The sequence below is a fragment of the Danio aesculapii genome, chromosome 8 (assembly GCF_903798145.1).
Source record: "Danio aesculapii chromosome 8, fDanAes4.1, whole genome shotgun sequence".
Lineage (NCBI taxonomy): Eukaryota > Metazoa > Chordata > Actinopteri > Cypriniformes > Danionidae > Danio > Danio aesculapii.
Window position 1 is genome coordinate 14,147,380 of NC_079442.1, and position 23,783 is coordinate 14,171,162.

Consider the following 23,783-nt stretch of genomic DNA (forward strand, 5'->3'; position numbering starts at 1 on the left):
CTCTTCATAGGTGAAATCTGAAGTTCCCAATGGGATGCTCGACGTGTACATGAATGACAATCCAGACTCCAGGAGGGAAACTCTAGAGACAGTTAAAATACAGATTCATTGAGAGTTTGAGCAGAGCCAGACGGGAAATCCCGAACATTGTGTGGTGGCATTCTTTCCTAAACTTCTCTGCTCAACTTTTCGACAAATAACACCTGACATGTACACTGTCTGCTTTACTTTTAAATAGTATGTAGGCAAAATAGGCAGTTCAGCCGGCTGACAGTGCACTGGAAAGAAGTATAGTTGACAGTGATGTACTCTTATCAGTTTAGTTCTGCAAAATTTCTTATTTAAAAAAGCTATGCTTCTATTTTGATTACCTTTTCTTCCTGTGCAAAACTTTCAAATGACATTAAGGGGCTCATAATACTCCTTGCCCGTGGGCAGAGCCTGTTTAATTACATCAAAGATTACAAGAATCTAAATAACTCATAGTGGTTTGTTAGTTGAAGTGCATAATAGCTCATTTTGTGGGGGGTGGTTATGGATACACTTTGCAAAGCCATTTACTGCAAATGTGATGCTCTATTTGTGTGCACAGAATGAGCATGGCATCCTAAATGCTTCCCTTTTATTCTTTGTTTTTACATCAACCTGCTCATTAGGTATTTCTATTTATGTTAGCATTTTTAAACATTATGTTCTGAAGTGTTTCTGAACATAATTACATGAACAGCCCTCATAGTTAAGACCAGGCAGCATTAAAGAAGACAGTTGTAAGTGTTTTGTTTATGGTAAAGGTTTGATCTTAAATTAACATGCAGGGTTTGATGAAACATTGCAATATATGCTCACTGTAAAACCCAACATCAACTTAATCAAATTAAATGAGTGTAGTTGACTCAAAATTTACTGAATGTTAATTCTACTCATTTGAATTGAGTTTTGAACTCAGTGTTGAAGGTAATGAGTTAATTAAATACCCAATTACCTCAACTTAAATGGAGTAAGTTCACTGTACTCATATAGATTAGCTTTTTAACTCAAATGGTTTGTTGAAATCAGGTTCCTCAAACGGTTTGAGTTGCCTTAACTTATTGGGTTTCACAGTACTCTGTTGGTTTGAGTTCTCTTCATTTATTGGGTTTTACTGTGCTCAGATTGCTTCGTCTGTTCAAATGAATTAAGTTCACAGTACTCATTAGGATTAGTTTTTGAACTTAAATGGTTTGTTGCAATGAGTTTCTTCAAATGGTTTGAGTTACCTTACCTTTTTGGGTTTTTACAGTGTAAGGTGAACCATTTCTAAGAAGAATATAGGTTTTCAGTAACTCTCAGTATGGCATGAGTGTGAAAGGTTTGAACATGCAGAGTTTAATAATACATTACAATGAATATAAGATAAACCATTTTTAAAAAGACTAGGTTATATTTTCCATAGCTGTCAGTATGGAACGAGAGTGAAAGATACCCCCTCACATTTTCATTGAATTCAAGTAGGTCAGTGACCTAAAGAAAGCTTTGAAATTGACTTCTGTTTGAGTTATTTTGCTGAATTTTGTGATCGCCTCATAATACACTTCTTCTTTGATGTTGTTTATATTCTGACAGCTCAACCAGCAGAGTGTATTAGTGATTCCATTGGCACTCTTTCCCATTCATTCTCCCCATAGGTATCTTTAAGTCTTTTTTAAAGCATTATAAAAATTAAGCACACCTAATAGTTATGAGGTGAATCACAGCTACACAGCGGTTCTGGTGGATTCGCAAAAACTGCAAAAAAAGTAGCTCCTGGGACATATTTGGTGGTGTCCAGAAATGTAAATAGAGATAAGTTTTCAGAATAAGCCTGGGTTGTTCGTTTACCTTCAGCTTAGTCTCTATTTCAGAGTTCGCCACGGTGAAATGAACCACCAATTATTCCAGCATATGTTTTACGCAGTGGATGCCCTTACAGCTGCAACGCAGTATTAGGAAACACCCATACACACTTACATTCACACACATATACTAGAGCCAATTTAGCTTACCCAATTTACTTATACTGCATCCCACATAGCAAAAATTTTCTGGCCCAGCTCTGGCCCACAAAATCAGCTTTCGCTTGTCCCACATGCCGCAGTGAATCATGGGACAACATGACCAAATCTGGCTTCCAGACAAGAGCTAAATATGGACCATATCTGGGCCAAGTCTCAGCCAAATTAATAACCCTTAACTGGGCCTGAACTGGGCCACATATTTTGTTGTGTCACGACTGCAAGGAATTTGATAGACCAATGAAGCATTGCACTTTAGACGCGATATGGGCGTGCTTTTTCTTTAAGCAAAATGGTTGGTAGAATTTTCTTTTCTTTACTTAAAAGTAATTTAAATGTATTTTAAATGTGAGTCAAGATAGGCTAAACTTATGTGGCCCACATATTAATTTTTAACATCTGGGCCAAATACCACATTTGACATTTGGCCGAGGTCTGTGTGTCACCTTAAAGATGGTTCTACCTCTGCCAAACCTGGGCCATGTTTGCCCCACATGCTGTCTGCCAGGGCCAGATAAATGCCTGCTGTGCCAACTTTATGCCAAATCTGGGCCAGAATTCTTTGCTACTTGGGATGTCTTTGGACTGTGGGGGAAACCAGAGCACCCAGAGGAAACCCACACGAACATGAGGAGAACATGCACACTCTACACAGAAATGCCAAATGGTTTTGAATCAGCAACCTTCTTTCTGTAAGGCGACAATGCTAACCACTGACCCACCGTGCCACCGCAGCTTTGATTTAAAACAATGTACTTTATAAAAATCTGACGAAAATGTACCTCCAAAAAACAAAATGAGCAATCAGAAACACTTCTGTTAAAATAGTATAATGGGATACTGGACCAGCAGATCCCCACAACAGACAAGCACTTGACACCATATTGAACACCTTTAGGCAGATGTACACAGTGAAAATTCTGATGGTGAGAATGTCATATCCATGCACAAGGGAGTTTATGTGAAAACTGTTTACATACAGTGATATGTGACACGAAAAGCAATCGCTTGAAAATCCACACCAAACATGAACAGAGGAAGACATTGATTTTAATGCTATCAGAGCCACTCTATCTCTATCAGTTTCTAGCTTAGCTAATAATGATACAAACAACTAATTTAATGTTATTCATTGATTAGTTATTGTAATCAAATATTTGTTTTAGGAAAAATCAAAAATACATCTTTGCAGTGTTGTGTGTCTGTCATTGAATGGAGGCCTTTACCCAACACTGATTTCACCTAAAACGAGGGAACATTTTTATGTGTTGTGGCTGCTAATTTACATTACAACAAGGGCCTGAAAATTCACGTTTTCAACAACGTTCAAAGGGCAAGTTTGTAGAAAATGATAAGAAACTTAACTAAATGAAAATGGTAAAACTGCAAAAACAAATTATAATGCCATGCTAATGCATCCAAGTTCGGCTTACATTCAGGCACAAGTAAACAAACAATAGAACAACACTGGATTTCACTGGTTATTCTCAAATTGAAGGACACATCCTAGTGAATAATCATTCCTCCTAGATCAGTCCTACTACTGCTTTAGGGCTACAGTAAAGTCCTTCTCGCTATATTAAAAACTAGGAATAAGACTATAACAGGGATGTCCAAACTTGGTCCTGGAGGGGCGGTGTTCTGCAAAGTTTAGTTCCAACCCCAATCGGACACACTTGGGCTAGCTAATCAAGCTCTTACTTGTCTTCCTAGAAAAATCCTTGCATGGGTGTGGAGCTATAATCTGCAGTACACCAGCCCTCCACGACCAATATAAAGGTCTATAAAGTGTGAATTCCTGTGTCATAAATGTTTAGATAACGCTCAGCCAATTCGAATGTCATCACTAGATTGAATGGCCGTTATCAGTGGTTATCAGATGATAGATATTGGCCAGTAGGGGCCTTCTGTGCCTACTAGTAGGCTCAGAAGGCTGTTATCATCAATCTACATGGATAATCAGATCACATACGGCTGTGGCCGGAAGTTCATTCATTCATTCATTTGTTTTCTTTTCGGCTTAGTCCTTTTATTAATCTGGGGTCGCCACAGTGGAATGAACCGCCAACTTATCCAGCATATGTTTTAAGCCGCGGATGCCCTTCCAGCTGCAACCCATCACTGGGAAACACCCATACATTCTCATTCACACACATATACTACGGACAATTTTAGTTTACCCAATTCACCTGTACCGCATGTCTTTGGAATTGTGGTGGAAACTGGAGCACCTGGAGGAAACCCACGCAAACGCAGAGAGAACATGCAAGTTAACAAGAATAATTTATATTAGTTATTAAATTTCTCATTAATTGTATTTTATTAACGTCTATCCCGACCCCAACTCTAAACTCAACCATCACAATAATGTGAATACAGATCTGCATCTGAAGTCATCTCTATTAGTATAGCTGATTAACCATGAGAATTATTTATATTATTTATTATATTTCCTATTAATTGTATTTTATTAGCGTCTACCCCTACCCCAACCCTAAACCTAACGTCACAGTAATGTAAAAACAGTTCAGGATCTCGAGTCTTCCCTATTAGTATAGCTGATAACCACTGATAACGGCCAATCAATCGAGTGATAACGTTTGAAGCGAGTGTAACATTTTAGTTTAGGTGACAATTCACGCTATTAACAAACCACTACTAACACTACTATCATAATTAGCTGTTAATTAATAGTTAGTAAGGTAGATGTTGGGTTTAGGTTTCAAATGTTAATATCTTAATAATAGGCAAGTCAGTCAGTAGTGAATAGGTGCATTTTTTAACAATTAACTTGTTATACCATCTCTATCTTGTAAATATCATGCTTATTAAAAGACTACACATATTTTACTGCAGTATCATTTTTTGATAAATATTTTGTTTAGAAAAGCTAGATTGTTTGCATAGTTTTACTTTCGACTTTTTTTGTATAGACTATTTACTGCATTCAGCTCTATGAATGATTTAAATTAAATATTGTAGTGAATAACCTAAATTTTAAGTCATTTAAGTCTGTTACAGACTTGTAATAAAATAATTATCATCATTGATCATGCCACTCGAAAGGTTTCTTAACAAATTAAGATAAAGAACTATTTTATTAAATAATTATAAAATTATTGATATGATCATAAAATATTTGATTTCCTGTCAAGCCGTTTATGCACAAATTTTAAAAGTGGCATTGATGTACCTTGCCCTTTCTGGGAAATATCTCCTTGAAGTGTTGCTCACTTATTTTGGAACTGCCCTTTTGTTCAATCTTTTTGGATTAAAGTACTTTTTAAAAATGCTTTCATTATCCAAAATAATCTTAATCTTTGTTTAAGACTTAATCAAAACACCTTGTTTTGACTTTTAGACCAATATATATTGGAACGTTTTATGTCTATAAATGTAAATAAATGTAAACCCTTTTTAGCATATTCAAACAAGAAGTATTAGCCAAAAAGACTGATGTTTAAACTCCTAGAATTTGTGCATATTGCATTGTATTTAATAGGCCTATTCGTTTTTGTGTTTATATTACCATCTCTTTTCTCCTTATCTCTCGCATGAGTTTGTTATATAGGCTACTTAAATTTAATTCCTATTTCCCTTGTTGTTTAAAAATGAACTATAGTTTGTAGACACTGTATTCTTTTTCATTTGTACTGTAAATATTTTGTTATAAATAAAAAAAATAATTAAAATGGATGATGTCGCCATGTGATCGATCATCATGACTGCCGCAACTTTGAAGCCCAAAGTGTCCGGCTTGAGTTTTCAACTGGCCCCTGCCTGCACTCGGTTAATCTTGTTGATCCCCGGCTGCAGTCGAATGCACCTAAGAGCATAAATTGTGACCTAAAGTGTTACCAATGTTTCAGCTGCCACTGTCATTGTGCAAAAATACTGCTATTACTATAATATGAAGAATATGTACATTAACTGACTTTATATTAATGTAATAACAGGCAACGACAACTCTATGTGGTCTTCCATTGGTTTACATATGCACAGTTTAAGCAAACAGCATAATGCCATCATATCCAAAATCCATTTCACTTTATTTTTTAAATTGGAACACGTGCAAGGTTGTTGATTGAAAGACACAAAGGATACACCTGATGCATCTTTCAAAACAGACCAAATGAAAGACACAAAAAGAAGGCCGTCTACTCAATTGGGTCCTTCGACATAGCTTGATGACATAGCCTAGATATGCATCCTTCCATTTCTGAACAACGCTGTGCAAAGACATATAGTAACACTGCCAACTAATAGTCTGGTATGCATAATTCAGCAGTTTTTTTAACACGAAAGAAAAACGTATACTATGCGGTTGTGATCCAGACATACCTTCAAGGGTGTACTCATTTAAAAGCTCTGCCGAAATGGACATGAAAGTAATCAGCGGCTAATGATGATTCTATGGACAGCACAGGTTAAATTGAAGCTAAAGGAGTCGAGTGAGAAATCCTTACACCAGCAGGATCTTCACAGAGCTCTTTCTCCAGCAGTGGGAGGTTGTCTGTCATGGTGGATCGAGTGGCCTCTAATGAGGGGCTCAATTGCCGTCCTCCTGACAGCCTCAATCTCGGAGAGCACTAACAAGATGGCCACCTGATGCAATCATATTCTGATTCGGTGACAGAGCCCAAAGTCCATTCTAATGTCGCAGTCCTGTGGCAATAATGCACATTGCTGTGGTGACACCTTCAGAACCCACTCACTCATGTTGTGTAGTATTCATCATACTAGTTACTTCGGCTTCACCCACACAGCGCTTGCAGATGCTTGTTCAGTCAAACTTCGGTTTTAAAAACAATTGTTAAAAATGGTGGCAGGGACCACATTGGAAATGGCATGGCTATAGTTTTGCCTGTGGATATTAATTGGCTTTGCTGTCATTGCTGGCTAATGCTGGACTGCCTTATCACGTAACTCGATGAATAACCATGAGTCAAGCCAGGGCCATAGTAGGACAGGCAATGTCCTGTGTAGATATGCAGCCTTGCAGGCAGACCAGTGTGGAAATTAAAATCAGCCATTTCATGTTTTGAATATGAAATGAAATGAAATATGAACATGCACCCTATACTGACACTGAGAAGAAACTGTTGAATAAAGTTTTTATTTTTGTTTTATGTGCACACAAAAGTATTATTGTAGCTTTATAATATTCCAATTGAATGACTGAAGGTATATGGTCTGTTTTGATTATTTTATTTTAGTTTTTTTTCTGGACTTTGAAGGGACCTTTTTTGACAGGATAGGCTCATTCTGAAAACGTAGCCCTATGTACATTTCTGGAGATCACGAATTAAGTAGCTCAGCTTACATATGGTTGCATTTCATCTTAAAACGAACACTACTGGGCGGTATGACACCGTTCCTTTTTTCGCTTACCAGCTGACCGCTTACCTCCATACGGACGGCTTTTCTGCTGTTACCAGTTCATCGGGTAGCTTGGCACGTTCATCGGCAGACTTAAGACACAGAGCGGAGTTGACCACGACAATACGGTTCGAGTACGGTGAAGAACAGTTCCAGAAAGTGGGTAAATTAAACAAGTAAATAACAGGGTCAGAATGTGGAAAAATCTGAAAACGTAGTCAGGGGGCTTTTCTTTTTCTGGATTTCTTTTTAAAATACTGTGGTTGGGTTTAGGGAAAGGGGTGGGCAGGTCACAATCAGTGCTTTTTAAAACGGTATTGGTTGGGTTTAGGGAAGGGGAGGGGATCAGTCAGTTGCTCAGTCAGTAAGTCAATCAGTCAGTCTCTGGTGGATTTACCTGAGAACAGCAGATGCGAATGGTCTCTGGTGGATTTACGTGAGAAGAGCAGATTCGAATGATACTCGTGAGAGAAATTTGAGATCTAAAAAAAAGCCTACACAGCGGCTTTTGGTGGATTCACAAAAACAAAAACTGCAAAAAAAGTACCTGCTGCGATCTATTTTGCTTTCTCTAGAAATGTATATAGGGGTACATAATCAGAATGAGCCTGGGTTGTCTTTTGAATATTTTTTTAAGACCTTGCTGTCTATGGAGGATGAGGGAGCTCTCAGGTTTCAACTAAAATATCTTAATTTGTGTTCCAGACATGATTGAAAGTAATAACTGAATTTTCAGTGTTTGGGTGAACTAACATTTTAACGAAGGTTTTCCAAATAAGAAATGCATAGTATGAAAATAACAGATTACTAGATTTTTACAGTTAAAATTAGTAAATTGTTGTACATTGTCAATTGACAAGCATTAGTTATATTAGATTTTACTATGTATTGTGTCAGGCACGGGTTCGGAAGACCCACCCCTCACTGACAAAAGTCCAGAATTTGTCCCAAACATGAGCTTATTTGTATTATTTTATTTTTTTATAAATAGTCAAATTAACCCATCAAAAGGGCTTTTAGACCAAGCAGAATCCTCTGTTGGCTGTCGCTTCAGTGTGACTTCAGGTAATCAGTTTTGGCCAATGCCAAACAAATATTTTTCATGACATTCAGCTGTGCAAGAAAAGCGCAATATGTTTACTACTGTACTGTTTTTAAATAGAGAAAACATTTCATAAGTAACTTTTATTCTAAATCTTGGACCTTGTTCTTTAAACAAAAAATGAGCAATAAAAAAGTGTGCACCGAAAGCGGCCCATATTAAAACTCAGTTGAATACTATTTTGGCTATTGTTGTTATCCATGAATTTTCAAATGTACTTTTTACAAGAGAGGCTAGAATGTTGTTATTATTATTATTATTATTATTATTATTATTATTATTATTATTATTATTATTATTATTATTATTATCATGTTTTAATTATTTTAATGAAATGGCCTAATTCTGACTGAGGAAAATTAAATGTACAAAAAAAGTCTCAATTAAATATAAATTGAGGCGTATAACTGCAAAAAGGTCCACTTTTGAACAAACAAGAACCACCCCTTTCACCAGGCTGCCCATGGGCCTGTGTGTAGAACATTAAAGAAAACTTCTAGCTAAAGCTGTGATCCTCAGACATTCATATAATGAAGGTTAATAGCAACCAGTTCTTAGAGAGACAAAAGAATAATAATACATTATAGGTCTTACGAAGCACAACAAAGCTCATATATAATTCCTAATCAAGCATAATTTTAAAATAAGTTCCCAATTAACTAACTTTAGAGCCTAAAAGGGAAAAGGATTGTGCAAGGAAACAGGATCTTACATGATACCGGTATTGAAAAAACATACATTTTCTTATCAGCTGACTAAGTCATGTTCAAGGGCCCCTCAGGTTTCAGCCCCCCCTGGTTACCGTTAATTTGCTTCTTGTTAGCAAGGTTGTTTTGAGCTATCAGGACATGAAATTTGTTGAATTTTTTTTTTTTACCCAAATGGCAACATCTCGGCATGTAGCCTCTAAAATGCATGCTGTTAAATGAAGGACTTCATCGTCAGCACATCACGGCTAATTATCCTGCCTCCGCTAGCCACGCTCACCTAGCGCTCCAGAAAGTCAAGGGCCTCTGTCAGCAGTTTATGAACACGTGTTCTTCTGTCCAGACGCTCATTAGCCAGTAGAAGTTTTGGCTCGCACAGCTGCAGTCCTGTCTACAGAGTGCATGCCAAAGTACATCCATCTTCCCTGAGATTAGCACAATGTGAACATGTTTAGCAAGGATGAACGAGCATGTAAAAAAAAACCTCGGCAATGTCACCTCACGTTTGTGTTATTTGACCTGGAGACGAGAGGAGAAACTGTCAGTTTTGGCTCCTCAAAATGTGTGTTTTGCATTCACCACTGATTTCCCTCTCCACATATTCTCATTTCTATTTATCGGGGCATAACAGACATGACCTTGCTGATGTAACCGCATTACGGTTTGGTGCTAGGAGCCACTGATGATCCATTTGTTTATGGCTATGTGTGTGTGCGTATCTGAGTGAGAGAGAGAATCACAGGCTATTCGGATTCTGCCAAACACACTGGCAGTTGGTCTGTGTAGCGTGCGAAAGGGAAACTGACCCCGAGAGAGCGTTTTTGTGCTCGTGCCAAGCCTGTAGCATATAGAGTGCCAGGCTGGCCGCACTTTACGCACTGATGTTAACAGTGTTCTCTCAACGGCAGGCAGACGTGATAAAGTCCGGCTGCTGGGAATGACTATTTCTGTCAGTATTAAGGAAAGGCTCTGTGAGAGTGAGATATGTGGAGCCCCCTGAAGGGACGTCTGTCTGCTCTCTGGAAAATATTGTTTATTGAATCATCTTCCGACCTCCTGTGTAGGTAAATAACCGAGTGCTGACACTGTGATCTCACCCACAACAACTGTAGGCTAAAATCATAAAATGTCCATCCTATCCTCTGAGAACTTTGGTGGTTATGAGTCCATGGGTGGATTTTTACATTGTAATAATATCACACTTATTTATTTATTTTCTTGCTTGTTGTTTAACGGTTTGGCCAATAAATGTCGACAGGTTGCAGTTTGAGAGAGTCCGAATACATTTTGGGGCATTTCATATTTTCTGTGTTAAGCCATATTTCAGGTTTCACATTTCAAGCTGAGGTTTTCTTTGTGCTTTCAAATAATTCTTTTACACAGCTTTCTGGAATACTTGATTCTTATTGGTCTGTCGTGACATTGCAAGATAGGTTATGCTTTGATAACAGCTGATGAAGCTATTAGCGCAGGTTCATCAGGGTACACTCTCAGAAATAAAGGTGGAAAAGATATCACTGGAGTGGTATCTTTTGAAAAGGTACACATTTGTGCTTAAAAGGTTCATATTGGTACCTCAAAAGTATATTAGCACCTTAAAATTTTAAAAAGGGACACTTTTTTATTAATATATGTATTATATATGGACCTTTTAGGTACAAATTTGAACCTTTTCAAAAGGTACCACCCCAGTGACAACTCGTGTACCTTTATTTCTGAGATGTATGTACATATCACTTTACTAGTGTGCTAAACCGCTATTCATTTCAATTAAACAAAATATTTGTTTTTGACCACTTATTAGTCATATCACACATTAAAGCAAATTTTATATAAATTCATGTTGTACACTGTTGGAATATTACATTTTTCCCAACAACACAACAGTCTCTGGACTTGCTTATAAAAAAATATTAACTTTCTGGTCATCGGATATTAGGCATAGATATATATTGTGATTGTAATTTTTGAAAGTATTACATTGCTTTGTAAATGTTTATTATTACCAGTTGTTGAGTTTCCCCTTACAGTTTGATCGAGCGATTGGACCCGGAAGCCAGTTCGTGTGACATCACACGGATACAAACTAAAGGATAACTAACGAACTGATCCTGTACTATATTTAAATGGGGTAGACTTTTGTAGTAAACAAAGTTATTAGATCAATATTTTTAAAAAACAGAGCCTTAAATCCTAGAGAAAAAAAAATTGGAATGTTTGTTTTGAAGATATTGTGTGGAAAAAAGCTTGGTTGCTTCCTTTTCGTTTCTGCATAAGTTATAAACATAGGGAACTGCATTTAAAAATACTTCATAACATTTATGTTAGCGATTATACATCATCTAAATTTATGCAGACTGATGGAAATTGCTCATTCTGTTTAGATCATCCAGTCTTTGGTTCATCTTTTTTAGAAGTTTTGGGATGACTTGTATGCCAAAAAAAAGCAGGTTTTAGATGTAATTTGACCCCCAAAGATTGTATATTTTATTTTGACTCAATTTATCTGTGGAATGTATAATAAATCTTTTGATTTTATTTATTTATTTATTTATTTTTGGTAAATTTCATATTCATAAATGTAGATTGAATAATTCTACAGTTGAAGTCAGCATTATTAGCCCCCCTTAGATTTTTTTTTTAATGTTTCCCAAATTATGTTTAACAGAGCAAGGGAAATTTCACAGTATGTCTGATAATATTTTTTCTTCTGGAGAAAGTCTTATTTATTTTATTTCGGCTAGAATAAAAGCAGTTTTAAAACTTTTTAAACTCATTTTAAGGTCAAAATTATTAGCCCTTTAAGCTATATATTTTTTTTTCGATAGTCTACAGAGCAAACAATCGTTATACAATAACTTGCCTAATTACCCTAACCTGCCTAGTTAACCTAATTAACCTAGTTAAACTTTTAAATGTCACTTTAAGCTGTATAGAAGTGTCTTGAAAAATATCTAGTCAAATATTATTTACTGTCATCATGGCAAAGATAAAAATAAACCAGTTATTAGGAATGAGTAATTAAAACTATTATGTTTAGAAATGTGTTGAAAAAAATTTTCTCTCCGTTAAACAGAAATTGGGGGGGGGGATAAATAGGGGGGCTAATAGTTCTGACTTCAAATGTAAACCTTATTTGAAGGTTTCTATTGTGGATTTTCATTTATATATAGACTCGCTCCAGTATATTAATAGCAAGAAATGTCAATATATGATTATAGTTGCAAATAAGTTGAAGTTAATTGAATAGTAAACTTGCTTTCAATTTGCTAGGTTAAATAATTCCTTAGTTATATTGTCATTGTAAAGGTTTCTATATTGAAGTTGTGTTTTTATATATTTTGAATATGTAATTTTTTTTTTGCTTGTTTGTTTGTTTTATGTTATAAGTTACATTTGTATTATTTGGATGTCATGTTTAAATTGTATATTTGTTGTTGTTTAAATTAAATAAATAAATAAAAGAAAAGAAAGAACGAAAGAATTACTAACATAAACTGCTCCCTTATGTATAGCATTTTGTTGTTATTGTTGTATACCATCAGTTAGAAATGTCTCACGCCTTCAGTTTTCAATCACACAAGCAATATGTCTGAATTTTTTCTTTTTTTTACACATTTAAACATTAATACGCAGGACAAAAAAAGAACACTCAATGCATTTAATCATGGACATTATGACTTGTAGTATTCTTTGAGTGTCATGAAGAAAAGCAGCACAATGTGTTCTGTATTTAATAATTATATGCGCTGTATCTGTGTGGTGAGAGAAAGAGAGAAATAATTAATAAGGTGGAACAAAGCAATTGTTCTGCATCTGAGTGGAGGAGTTCTCCATGCTGTAATTGTTGAATGCGATTGCATTATGAAATGAGGCTCAATTACAGTGCTAGAAAAGTCAATCTGCCGCATTAACACCATACACACTCTGTAATTTGACCCCGAGGACCTACACACACACACACCTCACAGAGAGATGAAAATTAATTAAACGTAGTCACTTGTAAATGTTAAACATAAAAAGAGAACACTGAGGAACACTATGACCTTTACTTCATTTTTAAAATATATACCCATAGATGGTGTGTGTGGGCATAAATAAACATTCACAAAGTGATTTTTGACTAGAATATTTGAACTGATCTTTGCTCAGTAAAAAGCACATTAAAATCTTTGTTTAAATATGAGTTGGTTTCCTTTGTCAAAACCTTACCTTGATCTTATGACTTCTCACATCAGATCACAGAGAAGATGTCTTTAAAAAAGGGGAAACTGCACTGTAGTTTGCTGTAAAAGTCTTATTATGCTGTACTGATAAGCTTAATTAGCTTCCCTTAATTAGGTGCACCAGCTTAATGAAACTTAATGGATAGATGTTATTTTTGTCAAAATAAAATGGAATAACTCAAAGGTTTTTTTAATATAAAATATTAGTGACACAAATCACACACATCAGATCAGATATGTGAGGGTTTTTTATGCCTCCCATTGCGTTTTTACAGTGTAATGTAAATAAAACAAGCAAAATACACTTTTAACAGTTATATTTCTTGTAATATTTTATCTGTGGATTTCAATATGTAAAAGATTGTATGTATATATATATATATATATATATATATATATATATATATATATATATATATATATATATATATATATTAAAGGTTGTTCTCTTAAAATGTGTTTTCTGCTGCAATGATGCAATGAGACAAATATCCACTACTTCCACTATTAAATATCCATATATAAATATCCAATACTTCCACTATTTATATTCTGAAGAGATTTGTTCATACGTAGACATTTGCCTGACAAAAAAAAGAAAACAATATTTTAAACCTGACTTCAGATATTTGTACTATACATTTATGCAAATTAGCATATATTTAGTGCAATTGCTTAGACTATTAACCCTCTTCTGAATCCTGGATTTTTTTGTGAACTGTAAATAGTGTTTAATGAAATAATAAAATGAAATAAACTTTTCTTTGTCCAAATGACTTGGAATGGCAATCAACATTATCTAGATCTACACTGTTTACAATTTCCTATAGAATCTACAGTAACCTACTGGCAGCAGTTTGCCAGTAACTTACTGTAAAACATTTACAGCAAAAATACTGTATTTACATTTACAGCACCATTTATCTTGCTATATATGCATTTACAGAGTTGTGTATATTTAATGTAAAATTTACAATCAATTTTACAATGCAAGTTTAAAATAAAGTAACACTGTCCTACTGTAAAATACAGTTCATATTACAGTTAAATACTGTGCAGTTTACAAAAGTTGTTAACAGTTTAGCTGTAGTGCAGCAGTCGGCCAAATTAATTACAGCAAAAATACCGTATTTACATTTACAGCACCATTTTTCTTGTTGTATATGTATTTACACTATTGCATATATTGACTGTAAAATATAGTCATTTTCACACTGCAAATTTAAAATACAGTAACATACTGCGTAATTGTCCTACAGTAAAATACAGTTTATAATACAGTTAGTACTGTGTACTTTACAAAAATTGTTAACAGTTTAGCTGTAGTGCAGCAATTCACCAGTTACTTACTGTAAATCAGTTACAGCAAAGATACTGTATTAACATTACAGCACCATTTGTCTTGCTGTAACTGTATTTACACTATTGCATATTTACTGTAAAATATACAGTTATTTTCACAATGCAACTTTAAAATACAGTAACATACTGCATAAATGTCCTACAGTAAAATGCAGATCATATTACAGTTAAATATCGTGTCATTTACAAAAATTGTTAACAGTTTAGTTGTAGTGCAGCAACTCGCCAGTAACTTACTGTAAATCAATTACAGCAAAAATAACATATTTACACTTACAGCACAATTTTTTTGCTGTATATATATTTATACTATTGTACATATTTACTGTAAAATATACAGTAATTTTCACACTGCAAATTTAAAATACAGTAACATACTGACCCTCAGTAAAATACAGTTCGTATCACAGTTAAATACTGTGTAATTTACACAAATTGTTAACAGTTTAGTTGTAGTGCAGCTGTCCGCCAGTAACTTACTGTAAATCTTACTGATGTCTTTATTAAAAAATTGTATTAAAAAAAATCACACTAATGGTCTTTGGGGTCTCTGGAAAATAAACAGTAATCATTATCAGAATCAGAAACTACTTTTTTTTCCTATTGATGGGCAAAAATATCATTTTTTTACAAGGAAAAAAAAAAATATATATATATATATAATTCATAAACCATTTCCTCACTATTTATATATTTTAATATAATTTTAAACAAGTTTCATCTATATGCAGAATTTAATGCTAAGGATTTTTTTCTACTGGCCCGATTGGTTCCCCACCAAATTTTCACTGGTCCCACCAAAAAAAAAAAAAAAAAGTTTATAGCTGTTTCTTAGCCACATGTTTTAAATAATTCGTCAAAAATAATATCTGTGAATCTGAAATTTAAATATTTAAAAACGTGAATAAATGTATAATGAGCAAAATTCAAACTGTTATGCAAACAAAAATAGCAGAATGGAAATGTGCAGGTATTTTTTTCCAGTTCTAAATCATTTAACAAAAGGTGGCTGACTTGCCAAACTGTGCAAAACATCACTTCATTTGTTTTTAGTCATGTTGTACCCACATAATGTCTGTCGAAACAGATGCTTTCTTTTAGCCTCATAATTTGATGCCTCTTCGCTGTACTGGTTGGAAAAAAATAACATGCTCACAATACCCAATCAGAGATCAGGAACAGAAAAGCAATATTGTGTTCACAACTTTACAGAGAAGGTAGCATTTAAATCCTAAAGAACAAACTGTTTCTCAATTCTAAAACTGTATTTGCACGCAATTGACAAATAGTCACAGGCAAATTAAACTTTAGTAACAACGCAGCACCGATCGGGCCAGTAACAATTCTATCTACTGTCTTTAGCATCTCTCATGCAGGGCCCGGGCCATCAGGCAGTACTTATTGTTAAGCCCTGATATGTATTTATATAAATAAAAAATTAACATAAATCCTCCAAAATCTTCCCAAATGTGGAGTCAAAACATTACTGAATATGGTATTTTTTAAACAAATATTTTGTTACAAAATTATTTTTGTTGCCTGGGGTCTCTATAGACCCCAAATACCATAAGTGAACTACACTGAACAAGGACCACTCAATAAAATCAACATTTTAGAAAACATGCAATACAAAAAAAGTCAGTAAGTCTTAACCCAATCAATCAACTGCATAGTAAAAACTATAAGTTATGTTCTTTTACATGTTTCACCTGCAGTGTCTTAGATGAAGTATGTCTGTGCTTTAAATAAAACAAATATTAAAGAGCCGTAAATTCATATTCATACTTTTATGGCTTTTATTTCCAGGTCAGCGCGTGACAGTGAAGATGAAGATGATGATGAAGAGCGCAGAGGAAAGACCTGTACTCTTCAGTATCAGAGGGCCATGGTGCGAGTGCTCACACATTTTGTGGCCGAATCCTCTGAGACGCGAGGTCAGGTGACACACATGCTGGGCAGTGATTGGCAGGTGGACATTACAGAGCTCGTCTGGGACTTCTTGAAAGTAGAGAATCCCCGAATTGCCAGACTGAGAGAGGGACGCATTTTGGAGGGCATAGACAGAGGAATGACCAGCATTCAGGTATGTCTGTATTTTTCTGCTAATATATGTAATCCAAACATAAGTGGAGACAATTCATGCAAACCTTTATAACATGTCATGGTCGATGAGTCTCTTAAATGGAAACAATTCACTGAAAAATTAAAATTTCCTGCGTGACATGGTGACGCAGTGGGTAGCACTGTCGCCTCACAGCAAAAAGGTCGCTGGTTTGAGCCTCAGTTGGGTCAGTTGGCATTTCTGTGTGGAACTTGTATGTTCTTCCTGTGTTTACGTGGGTTTCCTCCGGGTGCTCCGGTTTCCCACACAAGTCTAAAGACATGCAGTATAGGTGAAGTTAAAATTGTCCATAGTGAGTGAGTGTGTATGGATGTTTCCCAGTGATGGGTTGCAGATGGAAGGGCATCTGCTGCATCAAACATATTCTGGATAAGTTGGTGGTTCATTCCGCTGTGGTGACATCAGATTAATAAAGGGACTAAGCCAAAAATGAATTAATTAAAATTTCCTTACCATTTACTTAAACTCAAAAGGGTCTACACTTTTATGTAATTTGTAAAAAAGGATATTTATTTACTGTGTGTTCCTGTGCGATATATATTACTTAGAAATTGAAACACAGGCTTGTAGACGTTTTGAATAGTCTGTCAATGTGTGATTCATGTTAACTGGTAATTGTTTTTTTGTTAGACCCTTGTGACATGTATACTGCCTAATCTTGGCCAGGACACTCTTGTAAAAGTCATTTTTAATCTCAATTTGTCTCTCCTGGTAAAAATAAAGGTTATAATAATACTAATTATGAATTACTTTCTTTTCTTGAACAGAAACCAAAATATTCTGAAGAATGTTGGGAAAAAGCAGCCATTGGCATTTAAAGTAGGGACAAAACATGCTATTAATGGGAGTCAATGGCACTACTTTCCAAAAATCTTCAGTTTATCTTTCTTTTGGTTCAGCAGAAGAATGAAACTTAAACATGTTTGAAACAAGTGGAGGATGATAATCTGATATTTTTCATATACACTGTTAAACAAATCAATAAATTAGCAGTTTTCTGTATTTTGTAATTCGTGTGCTTTGTTTTTTTTTTTCTTTCATTGATATTTGAATTTTTCGATTAAACAGCCTGATCTCACGAGAAAATGTAAATATTTTATGTTTTGACAGTTTAGTGGCTAATTCGTACGAATTCTTACAAGTTTAGTCGTACGAAATTGTACGATTTTAAAAAGGAGGCTTGGCCCCTAACCCCACCCCTAAACCCAACCGTCATTGGCGGATGAGCAAATCTTACTAAATTGAACGAATTAGATCGTACGAATTCATACGAATTAGCCACTAAATCAAAAAGTTACGAATTGCCGTGAGATTGTGTTGGATTAAATGCTCTTGAATTTCATTATGGGACCAACAACTTTTCTTCCAACAACTTTACACCTTGAAAAACTGGTAAATGTGACTTTTATTAACATTTTTAATAGTTTAAAGTGAGTATATCGTCTGGTTTGGTGTTGTATATTACGGTACAAAACCCTTGTACTAAACTGCCAGTACATTTTCTGTTATTTTACAGACTTATTTCTCTATATATTATTGCTTGTAATATATTATTTTGTTTCAAACTACTAAAATGTGAATAGAAGTCACTTAGTTAAATTGTAGAGTTGAATTTTAACATCAAAAGTTGACAAAGCAGAGATCAAGCTTCCACAATGAAATTCACAACCTTAAATAAATGGAAAACTGATAAATAAATAAATAAATAACTGGTAATTAACAGATTTTTTACAGTGTAGCAAAACAAGTCACAGCGTGGTGTTTAAAAAAAGATAATAATTATCATAATAATAAATGTTAAAACCTGAGCAAAGGCTATGATATTTTACTAAACAATTATCATAGCAACATAACACAAACAGTAAGCAGTAAATGATGTCTATAGAGATACGAATAACAAGTTAAAATGCTTTCAGTCAGATTAGTGTTTTTATTGATTTATTAATTCCTTTTTTTAATAAGGACACAGCATTAGAAATCACAGCATTGCACAAAAGTGGTTCATTCACAGTTTTCAGTTAAAAAGCCTAATAAGTGAGTTTTTAGCTTAATTAATTAGCTTAACTCAATTAGCTGGATAGATTTGTGCATATAATGAAATTTCTTGGGGAATCACAGTTTTCTGTATTTCTCACTTGTGGACTTCTAATGCACACTATGATGTTGAGTATGTCGGCATCTAAACTGGTGTCACTCATGTTACAGCAGCTAAAAGCTGTCTTTTCTGGATGCAACAACACGAACATTCCAAATCCATTTATCCTTCATGTTAGTAGCAAGAGTGCTCAGAGTAAGCCATAAAAAACAAGCCATCAGTTTACTGTCAGAGATCCAGAAGTAAATCATTGAGTAAAAAAGGCCTGTGCTGTCTTTAGTCACATGCTGACAGTGTGAAACCACCATTACATTATTTAGTAACACTTTACAATAACAGTACATAAATAATGATGTGTTAATATGTAAACTTAACATGACTTTATGCACAAATGAGGAGTTATTGCATGTGATAATCACGAACTAACTTTAACATTTAACACATGAGCTCATGTGTGAATAATGGCAACCTTTATTACTTATTAGTACAAGATTGAGTGTTAATTCATGTACTATTTACTGCTTAAGTTTATGCTTAATTTAACCATCATGAACTCATGACATGTTAATGTTTGATTACAGTATATCATGACTTTACTTGGAGGGGCACATTATCATTAACCTATTCTTAACTACTCATGAACTCCTGCACATGCGCCTAGTGCATTTACACTGAATGACAATAGAAAAGTGTTCTGTCAACATCAACAGTTTAAACACAGGAGTTCATTAGTAGTTAAGAATGAGTTAAAGTTGATGTGCCCCTCCAAGTAAAGTCATGACATAATCATACATGAACAGCTCATGAGTTCATGTCGGTTACATTTAGCTTAAACTTAAATGTTAAACAATACATTAGTTAACAACATGTACAAACAACTAATTAAGGTAGCCGTTATTCACACATAAACTCATGTGACTCATGTTGTTGTTAAAGTTACCCATTATTTTCATTTGAGAGTTTATCACTTTATAATAAACATGATCCCTTGAATATTTATGCATTATATTATTATAATAACGAAATCACATCTCTAATTTAACCCCTTAACTGTCATGTGATGTATGATATTAAGTTTGTCAAGATAAGTGAAGTTTTTTTGTTATTGTTTGAAAAAAGTTCACTGTTATGATTATTTAAGACAAAGAGCTTAGAATGACCAAGAGGCGACACTCAATAGAACGTTCCACCGCAACAGCAGCAGCCCCGGATTCCGCCATTTTGGAGTGAAAGCGATCGGCTGTCCATTGGATGTTATTGCTGTCGCGAAAAAACAGCTGTTTTTTTTTATTTATTTATTTAAAAAGCACATTAAAGCTGAGATACAACCTGAAAGACGACAATACAACACTTACTATCACAATCATCAGCACTTTTAATAGTTTATTTTATAGACTTATGATATGCTGTTGCTCTATTGGAATTTTCTCATTTAAAATTGATGACCCTTTTTGTGAATGGTGGTGGCAATTGAGCAGACAAACAACCAAACTATGCCAAAATAAGTGAGTTTTTTTACAAAGTGAGTAAATGATAAACAGTACATACAAAATTAAGAAAACAAAAATAAATTAATGGTTGTAATAGAGGGAAAGAGGAACAAAAGCGGCGCCAAAGGAAAGAAAATAATATAACAAGACACAACTCTAACTAGAACCCACAATCTCTATACTATCTAATAAAAGAAAGAAAAATAAAAGTTTTCAGCATTTTCACGCCCGGTCTAAACTATACTACTAACCAAAAACGTAAACAAAAATTACAATGAGTGACGCACACTTCTAAACTAGTGTGTACTACATTTGTGTACAACTTGTGTGTAATACATTTGCATCTCCTATGTGTAGTCACGTGACATCTACCCTGTCCTTGAATCCCATCCCTACTGAAAAAAACAGCTTAAACCAGCCTAAGCTGGTTGGCTGGTTTTAGCTGGTTGACAAGTCTGGTTTTAGAGGGGTTTTGGCCACTTCCAGGCTAGTTTCCAGCCATTTCCAGCCTGGTCTTAGCTGGTCAGGCTGGAAAATGACCAGTTAAAACCAGCTAAAACCAGCTTGACCAGCCTGGTTTAAGCTGGACATAGCTGGTTTTGGCTGGGCTCCCAACCTGGCTAGGCTGGTCAAGCTGGTTTTAGCTGGTCATCTCCCAGCCTGACCAGCTAAGACTAGGCTGGAAATGGCTGAAAACCAGCCTGGAAGTGACCAAAACTCCTCTAAAACCAGCCTGGTTGACCAGCTAAAACCAGCCAACCAGCCTAGGCTGGTTTAGGCTGTTTTTTCAGTAGGGATTGATGTTGTGGAACTGGTGATCAGAAGGAAAACATAATTAGAAGACTCTTTTAAAGATAGATTTCAGCACAACTGATTACAACACACATACCACAAGAAACTGTCAAGCAATCCAGCAAACACACACACAACAGTAAGCAAGCAAAAAGCAAGCTAGCGTTCCGCCACGCCGGCTTTGTTTTAAGTGGGGAAGTCCGCTTGTGATTGGTCATCGATGATGTCATTGTAGTGGTAATGATGACTGGCATCTAGCTTAGCCAATGGGGAGCTGAAACTGGGTGGACCTAAAGAGATGACAGGTAGAGAGAGAGAGAGAGAGAGAGAGAGAGAGAGAGAGAGAGAGAGAGAGAGAGAGAGAAAGAGTGCGAGAGAGAGAGAAAAAACAAAACAAAACAAAAACACAGGCACAGATACTGAGCCGTAACATTCACATTCAAGATTTGGAGAGCTAGACTTGAATGCAGAATGAGATACCTAAATATTTTTGTAAGAAATTGGTATTATTGTACACCATATGCATGCTGGCACACACTTTACTGAAGCCTATAAAGTTAAAAGTAGACTCACTTGAGGTCAGGATTTTGCTTTATGTGGCAATGTAATACTTAACATTTACCAAGGCCCACCACTAACACAACTCTCAATGGGATATGAGCAGATCGTACACTAATGTACAAATGAGATTATACAAATACAAAAAGTACTAAATCCATTATAAATTGTCATAAGAATGTGTAGGATTGACAGACAAGCATACAGTTAAAAAAATGTAAGTTGTGCAGCACCTCTCAAGCGCATTAAGCAGCTCTGACAGCAAGCCTCGCAGGTTATAATTTAGTTTGAAGCTCATATTAATGGAAAGCTTGTCTTGCATTCATTTATTTTTCACTTGTGTTCACATCATCAAAGTATTGAGATAAGTGATAGTGTCATATCTTGAAGGGAACTCACAGCTTAAAATTATATTCCACACAGAGAGTTTCACACATGCAGTAATGGACTCATTAAGTACATATGCAAATCAAACCAAAAGACCTTTAGCAAATATGTCCAGTGTAAATATGTAAGGCTGCACGATTAATCGAAGGTGATTTTATGTGCATTTTGTCAGTTAAGCTGGTTGAGTTAGTATTAAATATCCAGCTGCTGCTTTCAGATGGATGCAGCGTTTACTACAGAAAGCCATAGTTCTCTGACAATCTAGGCAAAATATTGTGGATGATTTAAATGGTGCAATTCTGAAATGAAAGATAATCATTCTGAGATTTGATATCGGTTTGCATTGCTTCTTAGTGAATTATTATTAGCCGTATTAATAGAATTAAAGCATTATATTCTATGCCTTGTTTGATTTACTGAGTCTCTTCTTTGCTGTGTATTTGTAGTTTCTGTGCAGGAGGCTTTCGGAGGATAGTTACTACTAATCACAGAGCCGTGCTTCCCTGACAAGATGTGCATGATAATTGCAATTTCAATTTAATTATGCAGCCCTACAAATATGTGTAGTCACACTTCTACTCTAGAAGCTATGGTTTATATATTTGCTATAAGAGATATTGGAAAATGAAACTGAAATGCCTGGTTTTAGACTACAAAAAATCCTTAGTATGGTGTTGGGCCTCCTTTAACAGCCAATACAGCATCAATTCATCTAGGGAATGACAGATACAAGTCCTGCCCAGTGGCCAAAGGGATTCTGAGCCATTCTTCTTGCAGAATAGTATCCTGGTCACTATGTGATGTTGGTGGAGGAAAATGTTTCCTGGAGAAATTGGCTCCTCCAAAACGTGGAAAGTGGCTCAATAATATTTAGCTCTGCTGACTGTGCAGGCCATAGGAGATGTTCAACTTCACTTTCATGTTCATCAAACCACTCTGTCAACAGTTTTGCTATGTGTATTTATGCATTATCATCCTGATACACGACACTGCCTTCAACCATTGGGTGCACATGGTCCTCCAGAATGGTTCGGTAGTCCTTGGCAGTAACTCTCTAGCACAAGTATTGGGTCTATGGAATGCCATGATATTGCAGTCCAAACCATCACTGATCTATGACCACCGTCCATGCTTCACTCTGGGCATGCAACAGTCTGAGTGGTACGCGTCTTTGGGGTTTCACCACACCGTAACTCTCCCAGTGGAAAAGAATGTGGACTCATCAGAGAACACTACATGTTTCACATTGACCACAGCCCAAGATTTTTGAAGCCATTGAAACCAACGTTTGGCATTGGGATGAGTGACAAAAGGTTTGGCTATAGCAGCCCGGCCATGTATATTGACCCTGTGGAGCTCACGTCAAACAGTTTTGGTGGTAACAGGAGAGCTGAAGTGCACACTTAATTTAACAGATGTTGATGCAAGACGTGCACCAACAATTTGTCTTCTTTTGAATTATGATTTGCATAATGTTGTGTGCATTGGAATATTTTACGTAAAACTGTGTTATTACTCTGCTAATTAATCCTT

General features: G+C 35.4%; 1 protein-coding gene across 1 annotated transcript in view; it reads left to right on the top strand.

Moving 5' to 3' along the window:
- The window catches only part of si:dkeyp-14d3.1 (transmembrane protein 132C), a 556,433-nt gene that overhangs the window by 502,430 nt on the left and 30,220 nt on the right, over nucleotides 1-23,783 (top strand). The window contains exon 7 of the mRNA XM_056463261.1: nucleotides 16,613-16,889. Within this exon, the coding sequence (XP_056319236.1) occupies nucleotides 16,613-16,889 (277 nt within the window). The remainder of the gene's footprint in view (nucleotides 1-16,612; nucleotides 16,890-23,783) is intronic.